This window comes from Narcine bancroftii, chromosome 3 (assembly GCF_036971445.1).
Source record: "Narcine bancroftii isolate sNarBan1 chromosome 3, sNarBan1.hap1, whole genome shotgun sequence".
Lineage (NCBI taxonomy): Eukaryota > Metazoa > Chordata > Chondrichthyes > Torpediniformes > Narcinidae > Narcine > Narcine bancroftii.
The window spans coordinates 261,645,257-261,665,302 of NC_091471.1; the positions used below are offsets into that span (position 1 = coordinate 261,645,257).

Sequence of the window (20,046 nt, forward strand, 5' to 3'; positions counted from 1 at the left end):
ATAAGAACACACCAAAATGCTGGAGGAACTCAGCCAGTCTTTTCAGCGCCCATAGGAGACAAGGATATATTGCCAACGTTTCAGGCCTGAACCCTTCTTCGAGGAATGAGCCAGAAGCAGGAAGTCTCAGACAATGCTGGCTGGGGGAGGAATCCAGTCCAGCAAAAGCTGTTAAGGGACGGGGTAAGAATTTATCTCATTTGTGAGAGAGGAGAAGGAAGGGCGAGACAGAGCTAGGGGACGGCGACCGGGGGTGGGGGAAGAAAGTTGGGAAGGTGGCGGGTGGGGGGGGTTAACGAAAACCAGAGAAGTCGATATCAATGCCATCCAGTTGGAGCGTGTTCAGTGAAAAGTTGAGATGTTGTTCCTCCAATTTGGGGGTGGTCTCAGTCTGGCATTCAGACAGGGCCCTGGAGGAATATAAAGAATGAAGGAAAGGACTCAAGCAAGGGATTAGAAGGATCAAAAGGGGCCATGAGACGCTTATGATGATGAGCTGGGTTAAAGAAAATCCCAAGGCATTTTACACATATTAAAAACAAGAGGATAACGTGGGAGAGGATAGGACCAGTCAAAGGAGGGATTTTGTGTCTGGAGTCAGCGGAAGAGGGCAAGGCGCAAAATGAGTACTTCAAATAAGAAGTTACCAAGGAATTGAGGGATATCTATTGTTTAAAACAGCAGAGTTTTGGCCTGACTTGGACATATGACCCAAAGGGCTTGTTCATGTTTTATGTTGGAAATGCATGGGTATGTCGGAACATTATAACAAGGGGCATGGAACACTCATAGTTTACTGAAAAGGGTGTCATATGTCAGGGTGTTTAAATGGAGAGTGTGGGTTACATCGGCATGTCACAGTTGATGCTGATAAGTATCTCAGAGTGAGAGGGTGCAGACTCTATCAGTGTTAGCGAGGGTAAGAAGCTTGTACTAACTGCAACTGAATATTTACCTACCCTTTTATATGTGTCTTGTGGCAATTGTAGATAGAACATGCCAAACTGCATGAGTTTTTCAAGCTCTGCTGGGACCAAGGAAAGCTGCCTCAGGACCTTCGTGATGCCATCATCATCACCCTGTACAAAAACAAAGGCGAGAAATCAGACTGCTCAAACTACAGGGGAATCACGCTGCTCTCCATTGCAGGCAAAATCTTCGCTAGGATTCTCCTAAATAGAATAATACCTAGTGTCGCCGAGAATGTTCTCCCAGAATCACAGTGCGGCTTTCGCGCAAACAGAGGAACTACTGACATGGTCTTTGCCCTCAGACAGCTCCAAGAAAAGTGCAGAGAACAAAACAAAGGACTCTACATCACCTTTGTTGACCTCACCAAAGCCTTCGACACCGTGAGCAGGAAAGGGCTTTGGCAAATACTAGAGCGCCTTGGATGCCCGCCAAAGTTCCTCAACATGGTTATCCAACTGCACGAAAACCAACAAGGTCGGGTCAGATACAGCAATGAGCTCTGAACCCTTCTCCATTAACAATGGCATGAAGCAAGGCTGCGTTCTCGCACCAACCCTTCAGCATGATGCTGAACCAAGGCATGAAAGACCTCAACAATGAAGACGCTGTTTACATCCGGTACCACACGGATGGCAGTCTCTTCAATCTGAGGCGCCTGCAAGCTCACACCAAGACACAAGAGCAACTTGTCTGTGAACTACTCTTTGCAGACGATGCTGCTTTAGTTGCCCATTCAGAGCCAGCTCTTCAGCGCTTGACGTCCTGTCTTGCGGAAACTACCAAAATGTTTGGCCTGGAAGTCAGCCTGAAGAAAACTGAGGTCCTCCATCAGCTAGCTCCCCTCCATGACTACCAGCCCCCCCACATCTCCATCGGGCACACTGAACTCAAAATGGTCAACCAGTTTACCTATCTCGGCTGCACCATTTCATCGGATACAAGGATCGACAAAGAGATAGACAACAGATTCGCCAAGGCAAATAGCACCTTTGGAAGACTACACAAAAGAGTCTGGAAAAACAACCAACTGAAAAACCTCACAAAGATTAGCATATACAGAGCTGTTGTCATACCCACACTCCTGTTCGTCTCCGAATCATGGGTCCTTTACTGGCATCACCTACGGCTCCTAGAACGCTTTGAGCGACTTCATCCCTAACATCGAAGTACTCGAGATGGCAGAGGCCGACAGCATCGAATCCACGCTGCTGAAGATCCAACTGCGCTGGGTGGGTCACGTCTCCAGAATGGAGGACCATCGCCTTCCCAAGATCGTGTTATATGGCGAGCTCTCCACTGGCCATCGAGACAGAGGTGCACCAAAGAAGAGGTACAAGGACTGCCTAAAGAAATCTCTTGGTGCCTGCCACATTGACCACCGCCAGTGGGCTGATCTCGCCTCAAACCGTGCATCTTGGCGCCTCACAGTTCGGCGGGCAGCAACCTCCTTTGAAGAAGACCGCAGAGCCCACCTCACTGACAAAAGACAAAGGCGGAAAAACCCAACACCCAACCCCAACCCACCAATTTTCCCCTGTAACTGCTGCAATCGTGTCTGCCTGTCCCGCATCGGACTTGTCAGCCACAAATGAGCCTGCAGGTGATGTGGACATTTACCCCTCCATAAATCTTCGTCCGCGAAGACAAGCCAAAGAAAGAGTTAGAACAGTCTATGTAACAAATGCTCATATGATTATTACCGTAATATATCAGAAAGTTTTACAAGGAGAAATATCAGGTATGCAGAAGGGTTAAGGTGAGGTGCATTGGATAGAATAGATCATTATAATGAAATATGTGGGCTGTATCGGAGAGTTACAATGAGGGGTAAAAATGAGAATTTTAAAGGTTTGGGGTGTATTGGTTTTTTTTGACAGAGTATTTTGGGGAACGTTGGAGCATAACGACAATTTATTGAGGTATATGGCAGTGTTACAGTGAGTTGTGCTGTTTGTCAAAGCACAGCACGGGGTTGGGGAAAATAGAAATGTTACAATAGCAGATTTGGCATTTATCAGTGTGGCACTGAAGGGTGTTGGGAGTATTAGTGAGTGGTGCAGGTTAATAATGAAGGTATACTCTTGTTCAAATCTGCAAGTCAAAATAGTGGGTACCAATGCAGGCTGTGAATTTGCTCTTCCACCCACTATGCCCTTTCAAATTGCCATGTAAAATGGCCCGATTAGCGCTCCTATTTGTCAGCAGTTAGAAAGGGTCTGACTCAGTCAACCCCGTCGGAATCCAACCAGGTCCCTGACCTACCTCTGAGGTAGTCCGGGAACCCATTAAATTTACCTAGGTCATGTCCACAGGCGATTTGAAAATGAAAATGGCTGACCCGCTTATTCCAGTTATGTCAGCACTTGTGGGTGTGCGTCACCAGGCAGCCAGCATCTAAACATCTGGCAGTACTTCCAGTGAATACGTGACGTGTCATTGTGGGGGCGGGATCCCCCTTAAATAGCTGGATTGCAGTTTAAAAGGTGCTTCCAGGAGGGCGACCCAGGTGCTGCTGTTTAAAAGAGGTGTCTGTCTGATCTGTGTTCTGCAGATCACTCTCCATTTTATGTCTTTCTGATTCTCTCCCTCCCCCTCTCTCTCTCTCTGATTCTCTCTCACCCCCCCTCTCTCTCTGATTCTCTCCCTCTCTCCCACCCCCCTCTCTCTGATTCTCTCCCTCTCTCCCACCCCCCTCTCTCTCTGATTCTTTCCACTTCTTTTCCCTCCTTCGGGTAGTGCTAGTATTGATGCCCCCAGTAAATGTTTACAAAGGTGGGAGGGGGGGTGGAGGAAGGGGGTTTATTAACTCAGGGCATTGATTTAACTGTATAATGTTGCCGCCTAGGGGCCACAATCACAGTTGAGTATCTGTTAGATAAATAATGCAGGACAGTGGAAGCCAGAGTGCTTAAATTTCAGGCATTGTATTTGGAAATGGGTGAAGTAAAGAATGGCAAAGGTAAAGGTTTTTACTGATATTATTATAGTATATCTTTACTCTTTATTTTACTGTTTTAAATTTAATTTAGAAATACAGCACGGCAACAGGCCATTTTGGCCCATGAGCCCATGCCGCCCAATTACATCCGATTAACCTGCAACCCCAGGTACATTTCGAAAGATGGGAGGAAACCGGAGCCCCTGGGGAAACCCACACAGACACAGGGAACGTATAAACTCCTTACAGATAGTGCGGGATTCAAACCCCGGACCTGATCACTGGTGCTGTACCGGTGTGGCACTAACCCCTATGCCAACCGTGCCACACATTATTTAAATTCTCCAGCTCAATACACCATTTCCAAACCTTATTGTCCACTGCACCTAGGTTAGCTTTCACTGACTTGTCTACAAAGACACCCTGGTCTTTTATGACAGCAACATTACTCAGTATTTTACCATTTAAATAATGCTCAGTCTTTCTGTTTTTCTACCACCGTGCATTCCATCGACCATGATTGTATCTATTCATTTAACATTCCATATCTATGAAGTAGGTTCACCAGCGGCAAAACAACAAATTCTGTGGCCTGTTCATAACAATAAATTCTGATTCTGAAATCTCCATGCATCCTCCTCACTGCTTACATTCCCACTCAGTTTGAAGCTATCAGCATACTTGTAAATATTACATCGGGTCCACTTTACATTACATTGGGCAAATAGTAAATATTACATCAGGTTCCCTTTGTACTGACAATAATTACACCAGCAGTGCGATTCTGTGAGAAACACAAGTACCTTCACAGATTTCGCTCGAGACAAAAATTGAGAACAAAGAACATTTATTGTACAACAGTGCAAAGTTGGGTGCTTCCCCTTACCCTGGGAAGACACACACATACTGGGGCTCACCCAACTTTTATACAGTTCATTTCAGTGTAGAGGTACCCTCCCCCCCCCCCCCACCCCCTAATATTCTTCTGCCTCCTAGATTGGTTTGGCATTTGGTAATTCTGTCTGCCTACCTGCAGTTTCTGTAAACTTGAAAGACCATGGGTATCCTGTCTGGGTCCCATCATGTCATTGTCCTTATTCATGAATCTGCCTTTATCCTTATTTACACATCTCAACCCCCAGGATTTACTATATATGCAGAACTTGCTAATTCTGTCTATCACTATAAGACCCTTATTCTATTATACTTGCGTAACCCTTCCTCACACTCTTATCAGAATTCATCCCTACTCAGCACTTACTTAACTCCCTCTAGTCTAGTCTACTATTCCTTATTTCATTCATACTAGCTTTACTTCCTATATTCTATTATCTCTCACAATCCACACTTTTTCTTTAGCTACACTTAGTAAATTCTCAACTGGAAGCTTGGTCTTTTTCCCAGCGAGTCAGCAAATGAACTGCAATCTCAGCATCATATGCAGATGGAGTTTGGGAAACATACATCCTTTGGGTTGTAGTGATCTGACAAAGGGTCAGTTGAATTAAACACTGCACACAAGTCATTAGGCAGGGAAGTATCATGATGGCTAAAATAACGAGTCCAACTGCTATAAGGGCTGTGTGTATCCACCTCCAGTCACCAGTAAAAAGTTCAACCGCCTGACCATTGTGACCATTGTCATCCATCGATCTTCCACAAACGACGCCCTCAGCAGCCAACAAGTAATTGAGAGCCAGGCGGTTTTGATAAGCTGTAGCTCGTATCTGTCATTGTTCTTCAGCCAATAAATCCAAGGACGTCACTGTCTGTTTGGTGATAATCTCCAAAACTGCCTGGAGTCTGATTAAACGGTTTAAATGCCAAACAGCTGTGGTACTCTGGAGCAGCTTGAGCCGTTTACAACTGGAATCCCCCTTATAGTGATGGCCTTTAGCCTTCCGAATGTATTCGTGACCCAAAGGATGATTTACAAGATGCCAAGTTTGGGGTGGGGGGGCGTTTATTGTTATCTAACCTGTGAGTAGCAGCTCGTCTGCGAGCATTAGCATATATACCCCCTTTATCCCTACTCCAGGTATAGCCCTGACTAATGTTCTGCCTGTCATTTTCCCACCATCTTCTTTGTACCATATTTTTAGCACTCATTTTTTTAATATCTGTAGAGGCTGGAATGCAAACCCAATCCACTCCCCTAGGGCAGTTCTGTTTCCCTGGTCCATGTTGGGATCCTAAATTAAACCATACTAAATAAGGTACCCCACTATGAATACACTCTGTCTGGCCCTGTCTGCATTCTAAAGGTAAACTTGTCCATTCCTCAAAGTAATTATCACCTCTGCTGCCCCTATTCCAGGAGGACTTAATACATTGTGTACAATTGGGTGGTTTCCCAAAAATTGGGAACCAGCAGAAAAACAATACAGCAAATAATAAAAATAACATTACAGCACTTTTTACCGGTGTAGCGTAACTTTCAGACCAGAAGGATGCGAGACTGCACGCCAGGTGGAGGGTATATTATCAATGACTTTAGTCTGTGGATTAGCTTGTTTAATGCGTTGTATGTGAGGTCACCCCTTTTCTTTTGTTCGCACTGCAGTGTCTGTAATCAGAAGTACACAATAAGGGCCGTCCCATATCGGTTTTAGTTTATGGTCTTGCCACGCTTTTACATATACCCAATCACCAGGTTTAATAGAATGAATAGGATAGTCCAGGGGTGGGTTTTGAGCTAATAAACCCTTCTGTCTTAAGTCATATAGCGAAGTAGAAAGTCCCTGTAAATATTTAGATATGTACTGGTCATTAGCCTCAGGGGTAGGGGTATCAGTGTGGAATCCCATGTAAGGAAGACCAAATATCATTTCATATGGTGAGACAGCAAGGTCCTTACGAGGAGCTGTGCGAGTTCTAATTAAAGCTAAGGGTAAGCATTTAATCCAGGAGAGGCCAGTTTCCTCATGAAGTCGAATGAGTTGATTTTTCAGGGACTGATTCATCCGTTCAACACGGCCTGAACTCTGGGGGTGCCATGGGGTATGTAACTGCCAATCTATTCCCAGGATTTTACACACACCCTGGAGTACCTGAGAGGTAAAACGTGTACCTCGATCTGAGTCAATGGTTTGAATAATGCCATAACGCAGAATAACAGACTCTAGTGATATCCGGATTACGGTGCTAGCACGATCATTAGGGGTCGGGAAAGCCTCAACCCATCGAGTAAAATGGTCCACCATCACCAGGAGGTATTTATAAACCCCTATCTTAGGTAATTCCATGAAGTCAATCTGTATTCATTGAAACGGGCGTACGGCTATATCGCGACCACCAGGCATTACCTGGCTCATGACTTTCTTATTCACTTGCTGACAGATTGGGCACCCCCGAGTACTTTGCTTGGCTATGGTGTATATTCCCGAGCAATTAAAGGACCGTATAAAAGCATCAACAAGTGCCTGTGTTCTCCAATGTGTCTGCTGGTGGAGCTGATCAATAATCTGACGAGCCAAGGCTTTGTTCAGTACTTGGCGTCCCTCTGCCGTCTACCACAACCCATCGGCAGTTTGACGCATTCCCTGGTCTTTCATATAAACCTCCTCTTCCCGTGAAAAGATGGGAGTCTTTTGAACCCCATGTGGGGTGGGGAGTAACAGCTGCATGTCTATTTTTTCTGTGAGTGCAGCCTGTTTGGCAGCTTCATCTGCCCGTTTGTTCCCCTGTACTTCAGGACTGTCAATAATTTGATGGCCCCGCACATGAACTACAGCTATCTCCTCAGGTAACATAAGAGCATCTAAGGATTGAACAATTAAGTTTTCATGGATCAACTTTTGTCCTTTCCCAGTTATCATTCCCCGCTCTTTCCAAATCTTTCCAAAGGTGTGCACTACACCAAAAGCATACTTTGATTTGGTATAGATTGTGCCCACCTTTCCCTCTAAACCCTAGAGAGCTCTACAGAGGGCATATAATTCACAGGATTGTGCCGACCAATGACCAGGAAGATGACCAGCTTCAATCACCTTCATTCCCATCCACTACACTATACCCGCTATACCGAATGCCGTCAATGCAGTGGGAAGATCCATCAATAAACCATCTTTCACCCTCCTGTAAAGGTTCATCACTTAAATCATCTCTAATTTTTGTCTGTAAATCTATCACTTCTAAACATACATGCTCTAAATCATTGGGGACAGTATCAGAATCTGGAGAAACCAAGAAGGCTGGATTCTGTTCTTTGTTTATAATCAGTGTCAAATCATCCCTATCCATGAGAATCGCTTCATACTTTAAAATTCTAGAATCAGTAAGCCACCTTCCGGCACGTTGTAAGAGAATGGTGCGGACTGTGTGAGGGGTATGAACTAACATCGGGGCACCAAATGTAATCTTTTGTCCTTCCTCGACTGAAATAGCAGTGGCTGTAATTGCTTGCACACATTCTGGCCAACCACGACAAAATTTTTGACAGAAGGACAACTGGTTGTCTAAAGCCTGCCCTCTCTTGCGTTAATACTCCCATTGCCACACCGTCTTTCGCATTGGTATATAGGTCAAATGGCTTATTTAGGTCGGGTAAAGCCAAAACTGGGGCACTAATAAGATGCTGTTTCACCAAGGTAAAATCTTTAATTTCCTCCTCCGTCCAGACAACAGTTTCGCCCCCAAGAGTTGCAAGTTTATCATAAAGAAATTTGACCAGGCTAGAATAATTCTCAATCCAAATTCTACAATATCCCACTAAACCAAGGAATTTCCTAAGTTCTTGAGCACTCTTTGGAGGCGGGATCTGCAGAATACCACGTGTTCTGTCTGGATTTATCTTCCTAATTCCTTGACTAACCAGATGACCTAAATATTTAACTTCAGATTGAACAAATTGTAACTTTGATTCGCTCATTCTAAGACCCTTATTCCCTAGAAAATTCAAAAATTCAACAGTGTATTGTTTAACTCCCTCAAATCCTGCACTAATCGATAGGTACCATCTGGTTTTTGGACAGGTAAAATTGGGGTATTAAAAGGTGACATACAAGGTTCAAGTATACCATCTTTCACCAATTGGTCAATTACTGGCTTCAGCCCCTTTCGGCCAGCCATAGGAATTGGATACTCTTTTCGTCTAATTACTTGGTCAGGGTCTTTTAAAGTAACTTGCAGGGGAGGAACATCTAACCCTCCTGTATTGCCTCTTTTTGCCCATACTGTAGGATTTATTAGTTCCCGATCCTCCTCTGTTAGAACATAAAATTGAACCCCGATACCTGATCCCTGTGGTCTGGTACCGATAGCCAATTGGTCCTGTAAATCCCGTCCCAACAAGCAAACTCCAGCTTGGGGAACTAGTACAATATCCTCTGTTATTATCTTTTCTCTCATTTGTAACCTTACACTTTTTAGTATAGGGACCGTAAAATCTCTTCCTCCCTCTCCCGAAATCATCACTGTCCCTTCTGTTTTAACACCCTTGGGCCGTTGTAAAATACTAGACCAGGCTGCCCCAGAATCTACTAGAAAAGTCTTGTCACTGTGGGGTCCTATGCTTAAATTTACCAATGGTTCCCTGTGCAGCCCCACGGTGTGTATTGACTGAGAACCGTGACTCCCCTATTCATAATCTGCCTCCATCAATGTGTAAGATCGCGTCTCCCTGGCTCGCATTGGGCATTCCCTCTTAAAGTGTCCCTCCTTTTTACAATAATAGCAAACTAATGCTCTTGTTTCCCAATTTCTACCAGGGTCTCCACGGGGTCCCGGGAATGGTCGTCGTCACCGGAATTCTCCTCTACCCCTGCCTCTGCTCTGGTCTCTACTTCCCTACTCCTGGCGCTCCTCCCAACGTTCAGGAGCTGGCACACAGCTCCTAACATTTCCCTGCTGTCCCTCCATAACTTCCTTGACTGCCTGCATCAAAATCTTAGCCTTTCCTTTCTGTTTATCTTCAGACCTCTGGATGTATGCCCTTTGTGCGATCTGTAAAAGCTGTGTTATTCCCTGTTCATGCCAATTCTCTGTCTTTTGTAATTTCTTCCTGATATCTGGGGCTGAATTAGTAACAAAGCCCGTCAATACCAACTGTTCACCTGTTGGGGATTCTATATCCAATCCCCCATATTGCTGTATGGCCACACGCAATCTATTCAGAAATGCAGAGGGGGTCTCCTCGGGACCTTGAGGAACCTCAAATGCCTTCTTAAAGTTCTGTCCTTTTGGAACAGACTCCTTCATTCCTTTTATTAGATTAATCCTATACTCCTCCATTCGTGTGCGACCATCATTAGTATTCTTATCCCAATTTGGGTTTACCAGGGGGAATTTAAGTTCGCCAGGTATCGCCTCTGGTCCCCCTTGGTGTTCCCTATCCCAGACTCTAATCCCTACCTGGCGAATCATTCCACGCTCATCCAAAGTGAATAGAGCCTTAAAGATCGATATTAATTCATCCCAGGTATATATATTCGGTCCCAAAAATTGATCTCATTGTTCTGCACATCCCTGAGGGTCTTCTATCAGGGAGGTCATTTCCTTCTTAAAATTGCGCACCTCCGTACTAGTCAGAAGCACATTTACGAACCCGAGACCCCCCCACATCCCCTCCCAAGGGAACCTCTCATAAAGGTCTCATCCAGTTAATTTCTGGCTTATCCCCTCCTTTATGATGTTTAGGTTCCTGTCCTCTGGGAGACAAATCAAATGGTTCTGCCCTTCCCTCCCGAAGGGTCTCACACTGTTCTGAATGACCCTCATAATCAAAGTCTCCTCCCTCTTGTGTCAATTGAGGCGGTAATCTTGTACTCTGTGAGCGGGTCATCATACCACCCCTACTTTCTTCTTCTTTCTCTAACTGTGGAGGAGGAGGGGAAGGGTAAAGCGTAGGTGAGAGGGGGGGAGATAGGAGCCTGCACAGGTGGAACATAAGGTGGAGGAAGGGAATGTAACACATCCCATCCTTGTATTTCAGGGGCAGAAGGTTCCTCATCTTGTTCTTACATTCCTTTTCGCTCAAAATCATTTGATCAAACGATCCACTGAGCCAACAGGCTGCATATTCTCTGCTCTCGGTATTACCTCCTTGATTTTGGTAGAGCCAGATGTTCAATGCCTGACACATCCAGTCCTTGTCGGATCCAAACTTTGGCCAATATACCAAACTCCTTTTTATCGGATTCTTAACTCATTCCTGACAGCAATACCTGACCATGATCTGTTTATCTTTCCCATGGGTTTTCCCCGCACCCCAATCAGATAACATTAATCCTAACGGACTATGTTTAGGTATCTGATCTTCCCGTCCTTCTTTAGGACTGTTTCCCTTGCTACTTACTCCTCCCGTACTAGCAGGTAAATAAAATTCCTCTTACCGGGATCGAGTAGCTATTCCTAGCGGGCTTCCTTAACGTTCTCCCATCGTTTGTTCTCAATGCCTCTTCTCAGATGTCACTCGCTTCGTCCACTGACCAGTCACCCGTCGTCCGGGAGTCCAGCTGAATCAGTGCACCTACCCCTGTCGTCGGGCACTCTGTCAGTGGAGGGAGTGCGATCCTGGACGAGTCCCCATTTGTGAGAAACACAAGTACCTTCACAGATTTCGCTCGAGACAAAAATTGAGAACAAAGAACATTTATTGTACAACAGTGCAAAGTTGGGTGCTACCCCTTACCCTGGGAAGACACACACATACTGGGGCTCACCCAACTTTTTTACAGTTCATTTCAGTGTAGAGGTACCCTCCCCCCCTAACATTCTTCTGCCTCCTGGATTGGTTTGGCGTTTGGTAATTCTGTCTGCCTACGTGCAGTTTCTGTAAACTTTGAAAGACCATGGGGTATCCTGTCTGGGTCCCATCATGTCATTGTCCTTATTCATGAATCTGCCTTTGTCCTTATCTTGTCTTTGTCTTGGCTCACGGAGGAAGATTTATGGAGGGGGTAAAAGTCCACGTCAGCTGCAGGCTCGATTGTGGCTGACAAGTCCGATGCGGGACAGGCAGACACGGTTGCAGCGGTTGCAGGGGAAAATTGGTTGGTTGGTTTGTCCTTATTCACACATCTCAACCCCCAGGACTTACTAATTCTATATGCAGAACTTGCTAATTCTGTCTATCACTATAAGACCCTTATTCTATTATACTTGCATATCCCTTCCTCACACTCTTATCGGAATTCATCCCTACTCAGCACTTACTTAACTTCCTCTAGTCTAGTCTAGTATTCCTTATTTCATTCATATTAGCTTTACTTCCTATATTCTATTATCTCTCACAAGTCTAAGACAGCTATAATAAACTAATATGTACACTAAGAGGTCTTGTCTCTCTGCAAGACAAGGCTAGACTGTAGCTCTGGACTACTGTATAGACAAGGTCACTGGGGTAACCCCTGGTGACCTAGTGGTGTAATTACATATCACCACACCCTTTACATAGAGATCAATTGTAAAAAGATAGAAGTTTTCATAAAAATAAATATAGAACAGATCCTGCCCACACTCACTGGAGAATAGAGAAGGGGAAATTCTACTGAAATATAAAAGATCCCGAGTGAGTTACTGAAAAAGTGTTTCTCCCATTCAGGGCATTTGGAACAACAAGGGGTCATTTCAGAATAAGGGGTCCTCAATTCATATGTAGATGTGAATTTATTTCATTTAGGACAGAAAAGTGTGGAGAAACGCAGCAGGTTCTTCACCAAAACCCAGAGTTGGTTATTCAAATTAATCAATAATAAAGTTTTAAAGCTATTTAAAAAAAAACATGTATTGGATTAATTTTAAAAATTTAATTCAATAAAGATATTTTTAGAAGAAGTTTTAATAACATTTAAATGTTCAGCGATGACGCAACTGGGCAATGATAGTTTTTCAAACTGCTCGAATTTTCATTGTATCATTTGGTGAAAAAAGCCGGCAGAACGTGGACAATACGGCTCTTTCATTGGTCGTCGTTTACATCGATCAACGTGAAGATTTGATTGATTGGTTACAAGAATTGTTACCGCGTCGTTTCCTTCCGGGTTCGAAGCCACGTGATTTCGGGGCGCACTGATGCGAAGGAGACGGGGAGAACGGGATTCGAGGTGGAAGCCGTGAAAGAGAGAAGAAGAAACAAGAGAAAGGGAGAATAGAAGGCAAGCGAGGATTAGTGGCAGGGGGGAGTGAGGTGGATACGAAGGAAGACCGTGGAGGGGGGGAAGACAGCGTGAAACAGGGTGACCCGATGGAAGACGGGGACATATAGGGCTGCGGTAGGAATTCATTCGTTTAGGAAAGAAGAGTGATATTTACTTGGGATCGAGCGGACTGAAGAAGAAACTGAGGTAGGTGCAGGAAAGGGGATGGAGGTTAGTGGGGTGGGTGGGGGAGGGATAGTAAGTAGGTGAAAAAGTCTGAGCTTGTCAGCTCAAATCTTACTCAAGTAACTGTTCGAATGTTAATAAATTATTTCCCAAAAAAGCAATCTTTTATTTTCAATTCCTTTTCTCACTCATTTTCTAAAAAAATAATTTATCTATTGTAAAAGGAATTAATGGGTTTTGCGTTAGTAGCATTTTTGGTATTTGATAATTTATCATCTTTCGTTCTAGATGCATTTTCTTCCATGTTTTTAATGTATGATGTAATATTGGTAAGCTGTTGCATTGTACCAGTTTTTCATCCCATTTATTAAGTATATGTTCTGGGACCTTTTCCCTAATTTATATAAATTCTGTCTTGAGCCAGGCTGGTTTTTCTCCAGTCTGGTAAAATTCTGATAAGTATCTTAGTTGTGCTGCTCTATAATAATTTTTGAAATTTGTTACTTTATACGTCTGTGTTAATTTTTCTAAAGTTACTCATAATTTTTTTCCCTCCATAAAAAAATTCTTATTAATTTGTTCAGTTTCTTAAAAAAAAAATCTGTCAAGGTAATGTTTGAAATAGATAATGTATCCATGGAAATATATTCATTTTGATACAGGTATCCATGGAAATATATTCATTTTGATACAGGTATCCATGGAAATATATTCATTTTGATACAGGTATCCATGGAAATATATTCATTTTGATACAGGTATCCATGGAAATATATTCATTTTGATACAGGTATCCATGGAAATATATTCATTTTGATACAGGTATCCATGGAAATATATTCATTTTGATACAGGTATCCATGGAAATATATTCATTTTGATACAGGTATCCATGGAAATATATTCATTTTGATACAGGTATCCATGGAAATATATTCATTTTGATACAGGTATCCATGGAAATATATTCATTTTGATACAGGTATCCATGGAAATATTCATTTTGATACAGGTATCCATGGAAATATTCATTTTGATACAGGTATCCATGGAAATATATTCATTTTGATACAGGTATCCATGGAAATATATTCATTTTGATACAGGTATCCATGGAAATATATTCATTTTGATACAGGTATCCATGGAAATATATTCATTTTGATACAGGTATCCATGGAAATATATTCATTTTGATACAGGTATCCATGGAAATATATTCATTTTGATACAGGTATCCATGGAAATATATTCATTTTGATACAGGTTATTCTTCCTAATAAAGTTATTGGTAAATTTTTAACATTTGAAGAAATATGGAATATCACAGCACAATATTTTCATATCAGTTAAAAACAGATTTAAAAGAAAAACTAGGAACAAGCTTAAGATTACCTGAAGATAGCTGCTATGAATAATTACAGACACAGCGATACTGAAAAAATTTATTGCAAATATATACAGAAAGTTGCAATAGAAGGAAAATGATGAAACCTATAAACCCAAACAAGGTTGGAAAAAAGATTTAAATATATGAATAAAGAACGAAATGAGGGAGAAACTATGCACAAGATCCATGAATAACACAATAAATACCTGATTTAGTATGATACAATATAATTGGCTACATAGATTAGACCTGACACCACAGAAGTTGAATCTAACAATGTCAGACAAATGTTTCCATGGTAAACAAGAAATTGGAACAATATTGCATGCAATTTAGATACGTACAAAAGTAAAAAAATTTTGGGAAGATTTAAACTTGATGTTACATAAAATTACAAAAAATAAGATACCAAGAGATCCAGAAATCTTCCTGTTAAACAACATAAAAGATAAAGAATTAGGCAAAATTAAAAAAAGTTATTATGATTGCACACGCACCAGCAAAAAAAAAATGCCCAATGACAATTTGGAAAACAGAAACAGCCTTAAAAATACAACAATGATACATAGAAATGAATGTGTATTCCATTAGAAAAGATTACCTACAAGGAAAGGGACAAATGTGCTTTATTTGAACAAATTTGGAAACCATACATAGAGTATATTAAACACCACCAATTTCAAATCTCCACCTCTTAAAATAATAAATGACAAATATAAAAATAATTAAATATAAAATTTAAGATGACACAACCTCTTATGCATTTTACTGGTTTATTTTACTTTATATTATAGGGGAGTGAGGAGGGTGGTAGGAAAAGGGGGAAAATGTCACTGTATATTCACAAAAATATGAAATAGCAAGTAAATAAATAAATACAATCTTACTCAAATAGAATAATTGAGACAGATTGTGAGTGCACAAGTTCCCCGTAACTTCCCAAGTGCAACATTTTGAGAGATCACTCCTTTGATATGGATTAGGAGTAATGCTAAATTCCCATAGTGAACTGAATGCCAAAGCATGATTTGCATCGGATCATACCCTGAATTCTTTTTCCAAAACAAGAAACATTATTAACAAAAAATAACTTGTTCATTCATTGCAAGTCCTCATTGGCAATGAGGAGTAAATATTAAATATATAGATTAGCTCTATGCCCCTGTCAATTTGTCAAGGATAGATTGTAATCTGCATGTAACGGTAATTGTCATGTAATGAGTTGGCTGAAAGGTTTCTCCGTGACATTGGGAAGCTCCAGATGGAGATGGAAGGATCTATTCGCAGCAAGGTATTGTTTGGAGATTAGGTTTTGAGGTTGTGCTCTGTGTTTGCACTTTCAGGGTCAACCTCCAGTCACTGCCCCCCCCACCCCCATCTCTCTTTGGGACCCAGGATGTCGGTGCCCCCGAATCGGAGATTTTTCATCCGTCTGATCGGCTACTGGAAGCCTCTCTTCAGTGACAAGTTTCTGCTTTTAACGAATACTGTTAGCTGCGGAGGTCTGATGGCAGCTGGTGACATGATCCAACAAACCCGGGAAATCCGGCGGGATGCTTCCTACCAGCGGGATTGGTCTCGGACAGGTAGAGAATGACCTTTTGAAATTTAGCCAGTGGCGTAATGTGGCAAACAATTTGCAGTTGGCAAGTTTCAGCAAATAGCAATGTGATACTGCCTCAAGCTGGTGTTTCTGGTGGGATGAATTCTGGCGTGAGATTATTGCCAAGGAAGGGAGGAATTGGCATCACAACCAGCCTGGATGAGAAGGGACAAATAGTTTTTGTGCTATACATTTCTGCGGTTTTGGATCTCTGAACTTGGTACCAAGCTTCCACTCCTTCGTTTTCCTTACAAATATTTTGCTGTAGCCCTGAGAGGCATCACTGGCTTATGGTCTACCAATGGGTTTATACTGTGCATAAGCATTCAAGTCAAGTTTATTGTCAGGATTGCACGAGTATTTCCTGATGAAACAGCGTTTTCAGGTCTTCGGTGCAAAACGCAGACACACAACTGACATAAATATTTATACAGATAAATATTGTTCTGTTAATGAGATTCTTCGATAGTGTGAACAGATCCTTTGCCTGTGGGAAGAAGCTGTTCCTCAGCCTGGTGGTGCTGGCTCTGATCCTCCTGTATCTCCCCCGACACGAGCAGCTGAAAGATGCTGTGTGCAGGGTGGGGAAGGGGTCCTCGATGATTTTGCAGGCCCTCTTCAGACGACCGTGTTCTGGTAAATTACGTTGATGGGGGTGGAAGTGGTTCTAATGATCCTCTCTGTGGCTTTGGTCGGCATGATCCATTTCTCTGCAACAACCGTACCACTGTGATACAGCCGGCCAGGATGCTCTCGATAGAGCTGCTGTGGAAGGTTGATTTGATGGTGGCTGGTAGCCTTGCCCGCTTGACCTTCCTGTCAAGCGAGGAGATGTGTGTCCACGATAAGTCGCTGGTTAAGTGACCTCCAAGGAATTTGGTGCTCTCCACTCCCACGTCTACAAAGTTGTTGATGTGTGGTGGAGGGTGGTTGTTCCTGGTCCTCTTGAAGTCCATGATCATCTCCTTCACATTGAGACTCGGGTTATTATTGTCACACCATGATCATGAGATTTTCTACCTCTTCTCAGCTGAGTGACTCATCTTTGTTGCTGATGAGGCCGATGACTGTTGTGTCATCTGCAAACTTGATATCCCTGTTGGAGCTGGATCTGGCCATGCAGTTGTGGGTTAGTAGCATGAACAGGAATGGGCTGAGACACAGCTCTGAGGCGCGCCAGTGCTCAGCGTAATGGAGCTCGACTTTCTGCTATTGACTCAGACAGACAATGGTCCTTCCGTTAGGAAGCTTGACTCACTGGTGTCTTAAGACCCCTCATGGCTCCTTGCATTTGGCAACCACCACAATTCCGAATGTAATGTTTGAGAGTAGAAAAATGTCCAAGATTGCTTCACAGAAGTGTTATAACACAGAGCTTTGCACATAGCTGCACAAGAAAAGTTTGGTCAGGGAGGTGTTTTAAGCAATGGCTTTAGAAGGGGAGAGAAGCAGGTTTCAGCAAGAAATTTTAGAGCATGAAGCCCAGAGACTGAAACTGGTGGAGCACAGAAATCCTGGTTGGTGACCAGGCCGGAGGAGTTTAACAGACAAAGGGAGAAATGATCTTTGAGTTGTAAGGATCTGGAGCAGTTTTACCAGAGGAAAGGACTGTTATGGATTGGGAAGGGAGGCATCAACAGGTTGGGACCCTGGGGTGATGGTGGGTGGGGGGGGGGGGGGGGGAAGAGGAGAAGGGAAGGGAATCAACAGGCTGGGACGGGGTGAGAATTACCCCCATATCTGAGGATGTGTGTGCTGCATTCAGGAGAGTGAATCTGAGGAAAGCATCTGGTCCGGACAGTACCTGGCTGAGTATTAAAAATCTGTGCTGACCAATATATTCACATATCTTGAACATCTCTCTCCAACAGGGTGTGGTACCCACTTGTTTCAAACAGGTGCCAATCATCCCAGTGTCCAAGAAGAGTGTAGCCGCCTGCCTGAATGATTGTTGACCAGTAACACTTATATCAACAGTGAAGGGTTTTGAGAGGCTGCTGTTGAGAACCAATCAGCTCCTCTCTGAGCAGCAATAGTTTGCCGATCGTAGCAATAGGTCTACAGCAGTTGCCATCTCACTGGCTCTACGCAAGGCCCTGGAATGCTCTTTATTGACTACAGTTCTACATTTAATACCAGCATCCCCTCAAAACTGATCAGCAAAATCCAAGAACTGGGTCTCAACACCCCACTGTGTCATATGATCCTAGATTTCCTCACCTCCAGACCCCAATCAGTGAGGATTGGCAAGAACATCGTCACAAACTCCATCAATACCGGAGCACCACAGGGCTGCTCTACTCACTGTACACCTGCAACTGTGTGGTAGGTGTAAAGTGAATAGAGCAGCTCTGTATAAAGAAAGGTGATGAGTCAGCATACAGGAGGGAGATTGAAAACTTGCAAAGACCCTCACCACCATCAGGAAAGAGGTCTAGGTGCCACAAGACTTGCACCACCAGCTTCAGGAACAGCAGCTACCCCTCCACCATCAGACTCCTCAACCACAAACTCAATCAGGACTCATTTAAGGTCTCTTGTGCACTGTATCGCACAATTGGTTTGTTTACATCTGTTGTCTGTTTTACAGTTCTTATTTGTTTACATGTTTACACTGGACAGTTTTTTTGCACTAATAATAATTGGTAATTCTGTTCACCTGCAGAAAAAGAATCTGATTGGCATGTGATGTCATGTATGTACTCTGACAATAAATCTGAAATCTAAAAATCCAGAAATTCAAACACTGACTTCCAAAACTGTTTCTTCTTCCACTAACGGTGCCTCGTTTGCCTCAACACTCACTGTTCTTGTATCAATTCAGTTTTATTAAAAAAAAAACCTTTGCTGAGAAAATATGTTTCCACAGAGCAAAAAAAAAGTGCCTCGTCACCACCTGCTCGAGGGAGATTGGGACAGGGCCATAGATATTGACCTTGTGAGTGAATCAAGATACTGAAAGTTGAAAAAAATGATGTGAATAAAGCCACACCCAGGGGACACGCGAGCACTTGTTTTGAGCCATTCTGACCATGGTACGCTCCTTCCATCTTTTCACAGGCCGCATGTTTGCCACGGGTTGTTTAATGGGCCCTTTTGGGCACTTCTGGTACAAAGCGCTGGACACTCGATTCCCAGGACGGCACAAGGCCACAGTGCTGAGGAAAGTGCTGCTGGACCAGCTCATCGCCTCGCCCATCTTCGGCTTCAGCTACTTCTTCGGCAAGTATAGCAATGCCTCCTGTCCAGAGTCTTGGTATTTGCTCAGACATTGCCAAATGCCCAGTCTCGGTGTGCCCCCAACACCATGTCAAACAAACCTTGCAATGGTTAATGAGCTGAATTATCTGCGATGAGTCTGATACTGTAAAAATTCAGGCATACGGGACTGGTGGGAATGGGTCTCAATGGAATTAAGAGTCATAAAGTTAAGGATTGTTGGGTAGATGATGTCCAACAGGAATTAAAGGGGTAGCAGTCAGTTAATAAACACAAGAACCATTCTTCAGCTGTGGACCAGGACAGTTGTGTAAGTGACACCATTGTCTGCAGAGTGCCATCTTTAAACCCAGTGGTGCAAGGCGGCTCTTTTGGATGTCTGGATTCCCAACAAAAGTTTGAATGTGCTGTGCTGATCTCGTCAGTTGAGATGCAGTCCAAAAGGGAAAGTTTAGGGGGAGCTTTTTCACACAGTGGTGGGAGTGCAGAACAAACTGCTGACTTAAATGGTAAATGCGAGCTTAATTTTGACATTTCAGAAAAATTTGAGGGGTATGGAGGGTGCACCTAATTCTACAGGACCACTTGATCATTCCTAAAGTGTTGATGTAAACCAGTGGTTTTCAAATTTTTTCTTTCCACTCACATACCACTTTAAGTA

At 43.2% G+C, this 20,046-nt stretch overlaps 1 protein-coding gene across 8 annotated transcripts in view; it reads left to right on the forward strand.

The window, feature by feature from the left end:
* Nucleotides 1–20,046, forward strand: part of mpv17l2 (MPV17 mitochondrial inner membrane protein like 2) — a 67,179-nt gene that overhangs the window by 26,347 nt on the left and 20,786 nt on the right. For 6 of the 8 annotated variants that reach the window (XR_011354365.1, XR_011354364.1, XR_011354363.1 and 3 more), the window contains exons 1-3: nucleotides 12,905–13,194; nucleotides 15,907–16,149; nucleotides 19,227–19,388. Coding sequence is in view for 3 of the 8 variants with exons in the window: in XM_069927885.1 (XP_069783986.1) it covers nucleotides 15,960–16,149; nucleotides 19,227–19,388 (352 nt within the window). In the remaining 5 variants the exon portion in view is untranslated. Of the gene's footprint in view, nucleotides 1–12,904; nucleotides 13,195–15,906; nucleotides 16,150–19,226; nucleotides 19,389–20,046 lie in introns of those variants that run through there. The other 2 variants (XM_069927886.1, XM_069927887.1) reach the window with 2 other exon arrangements.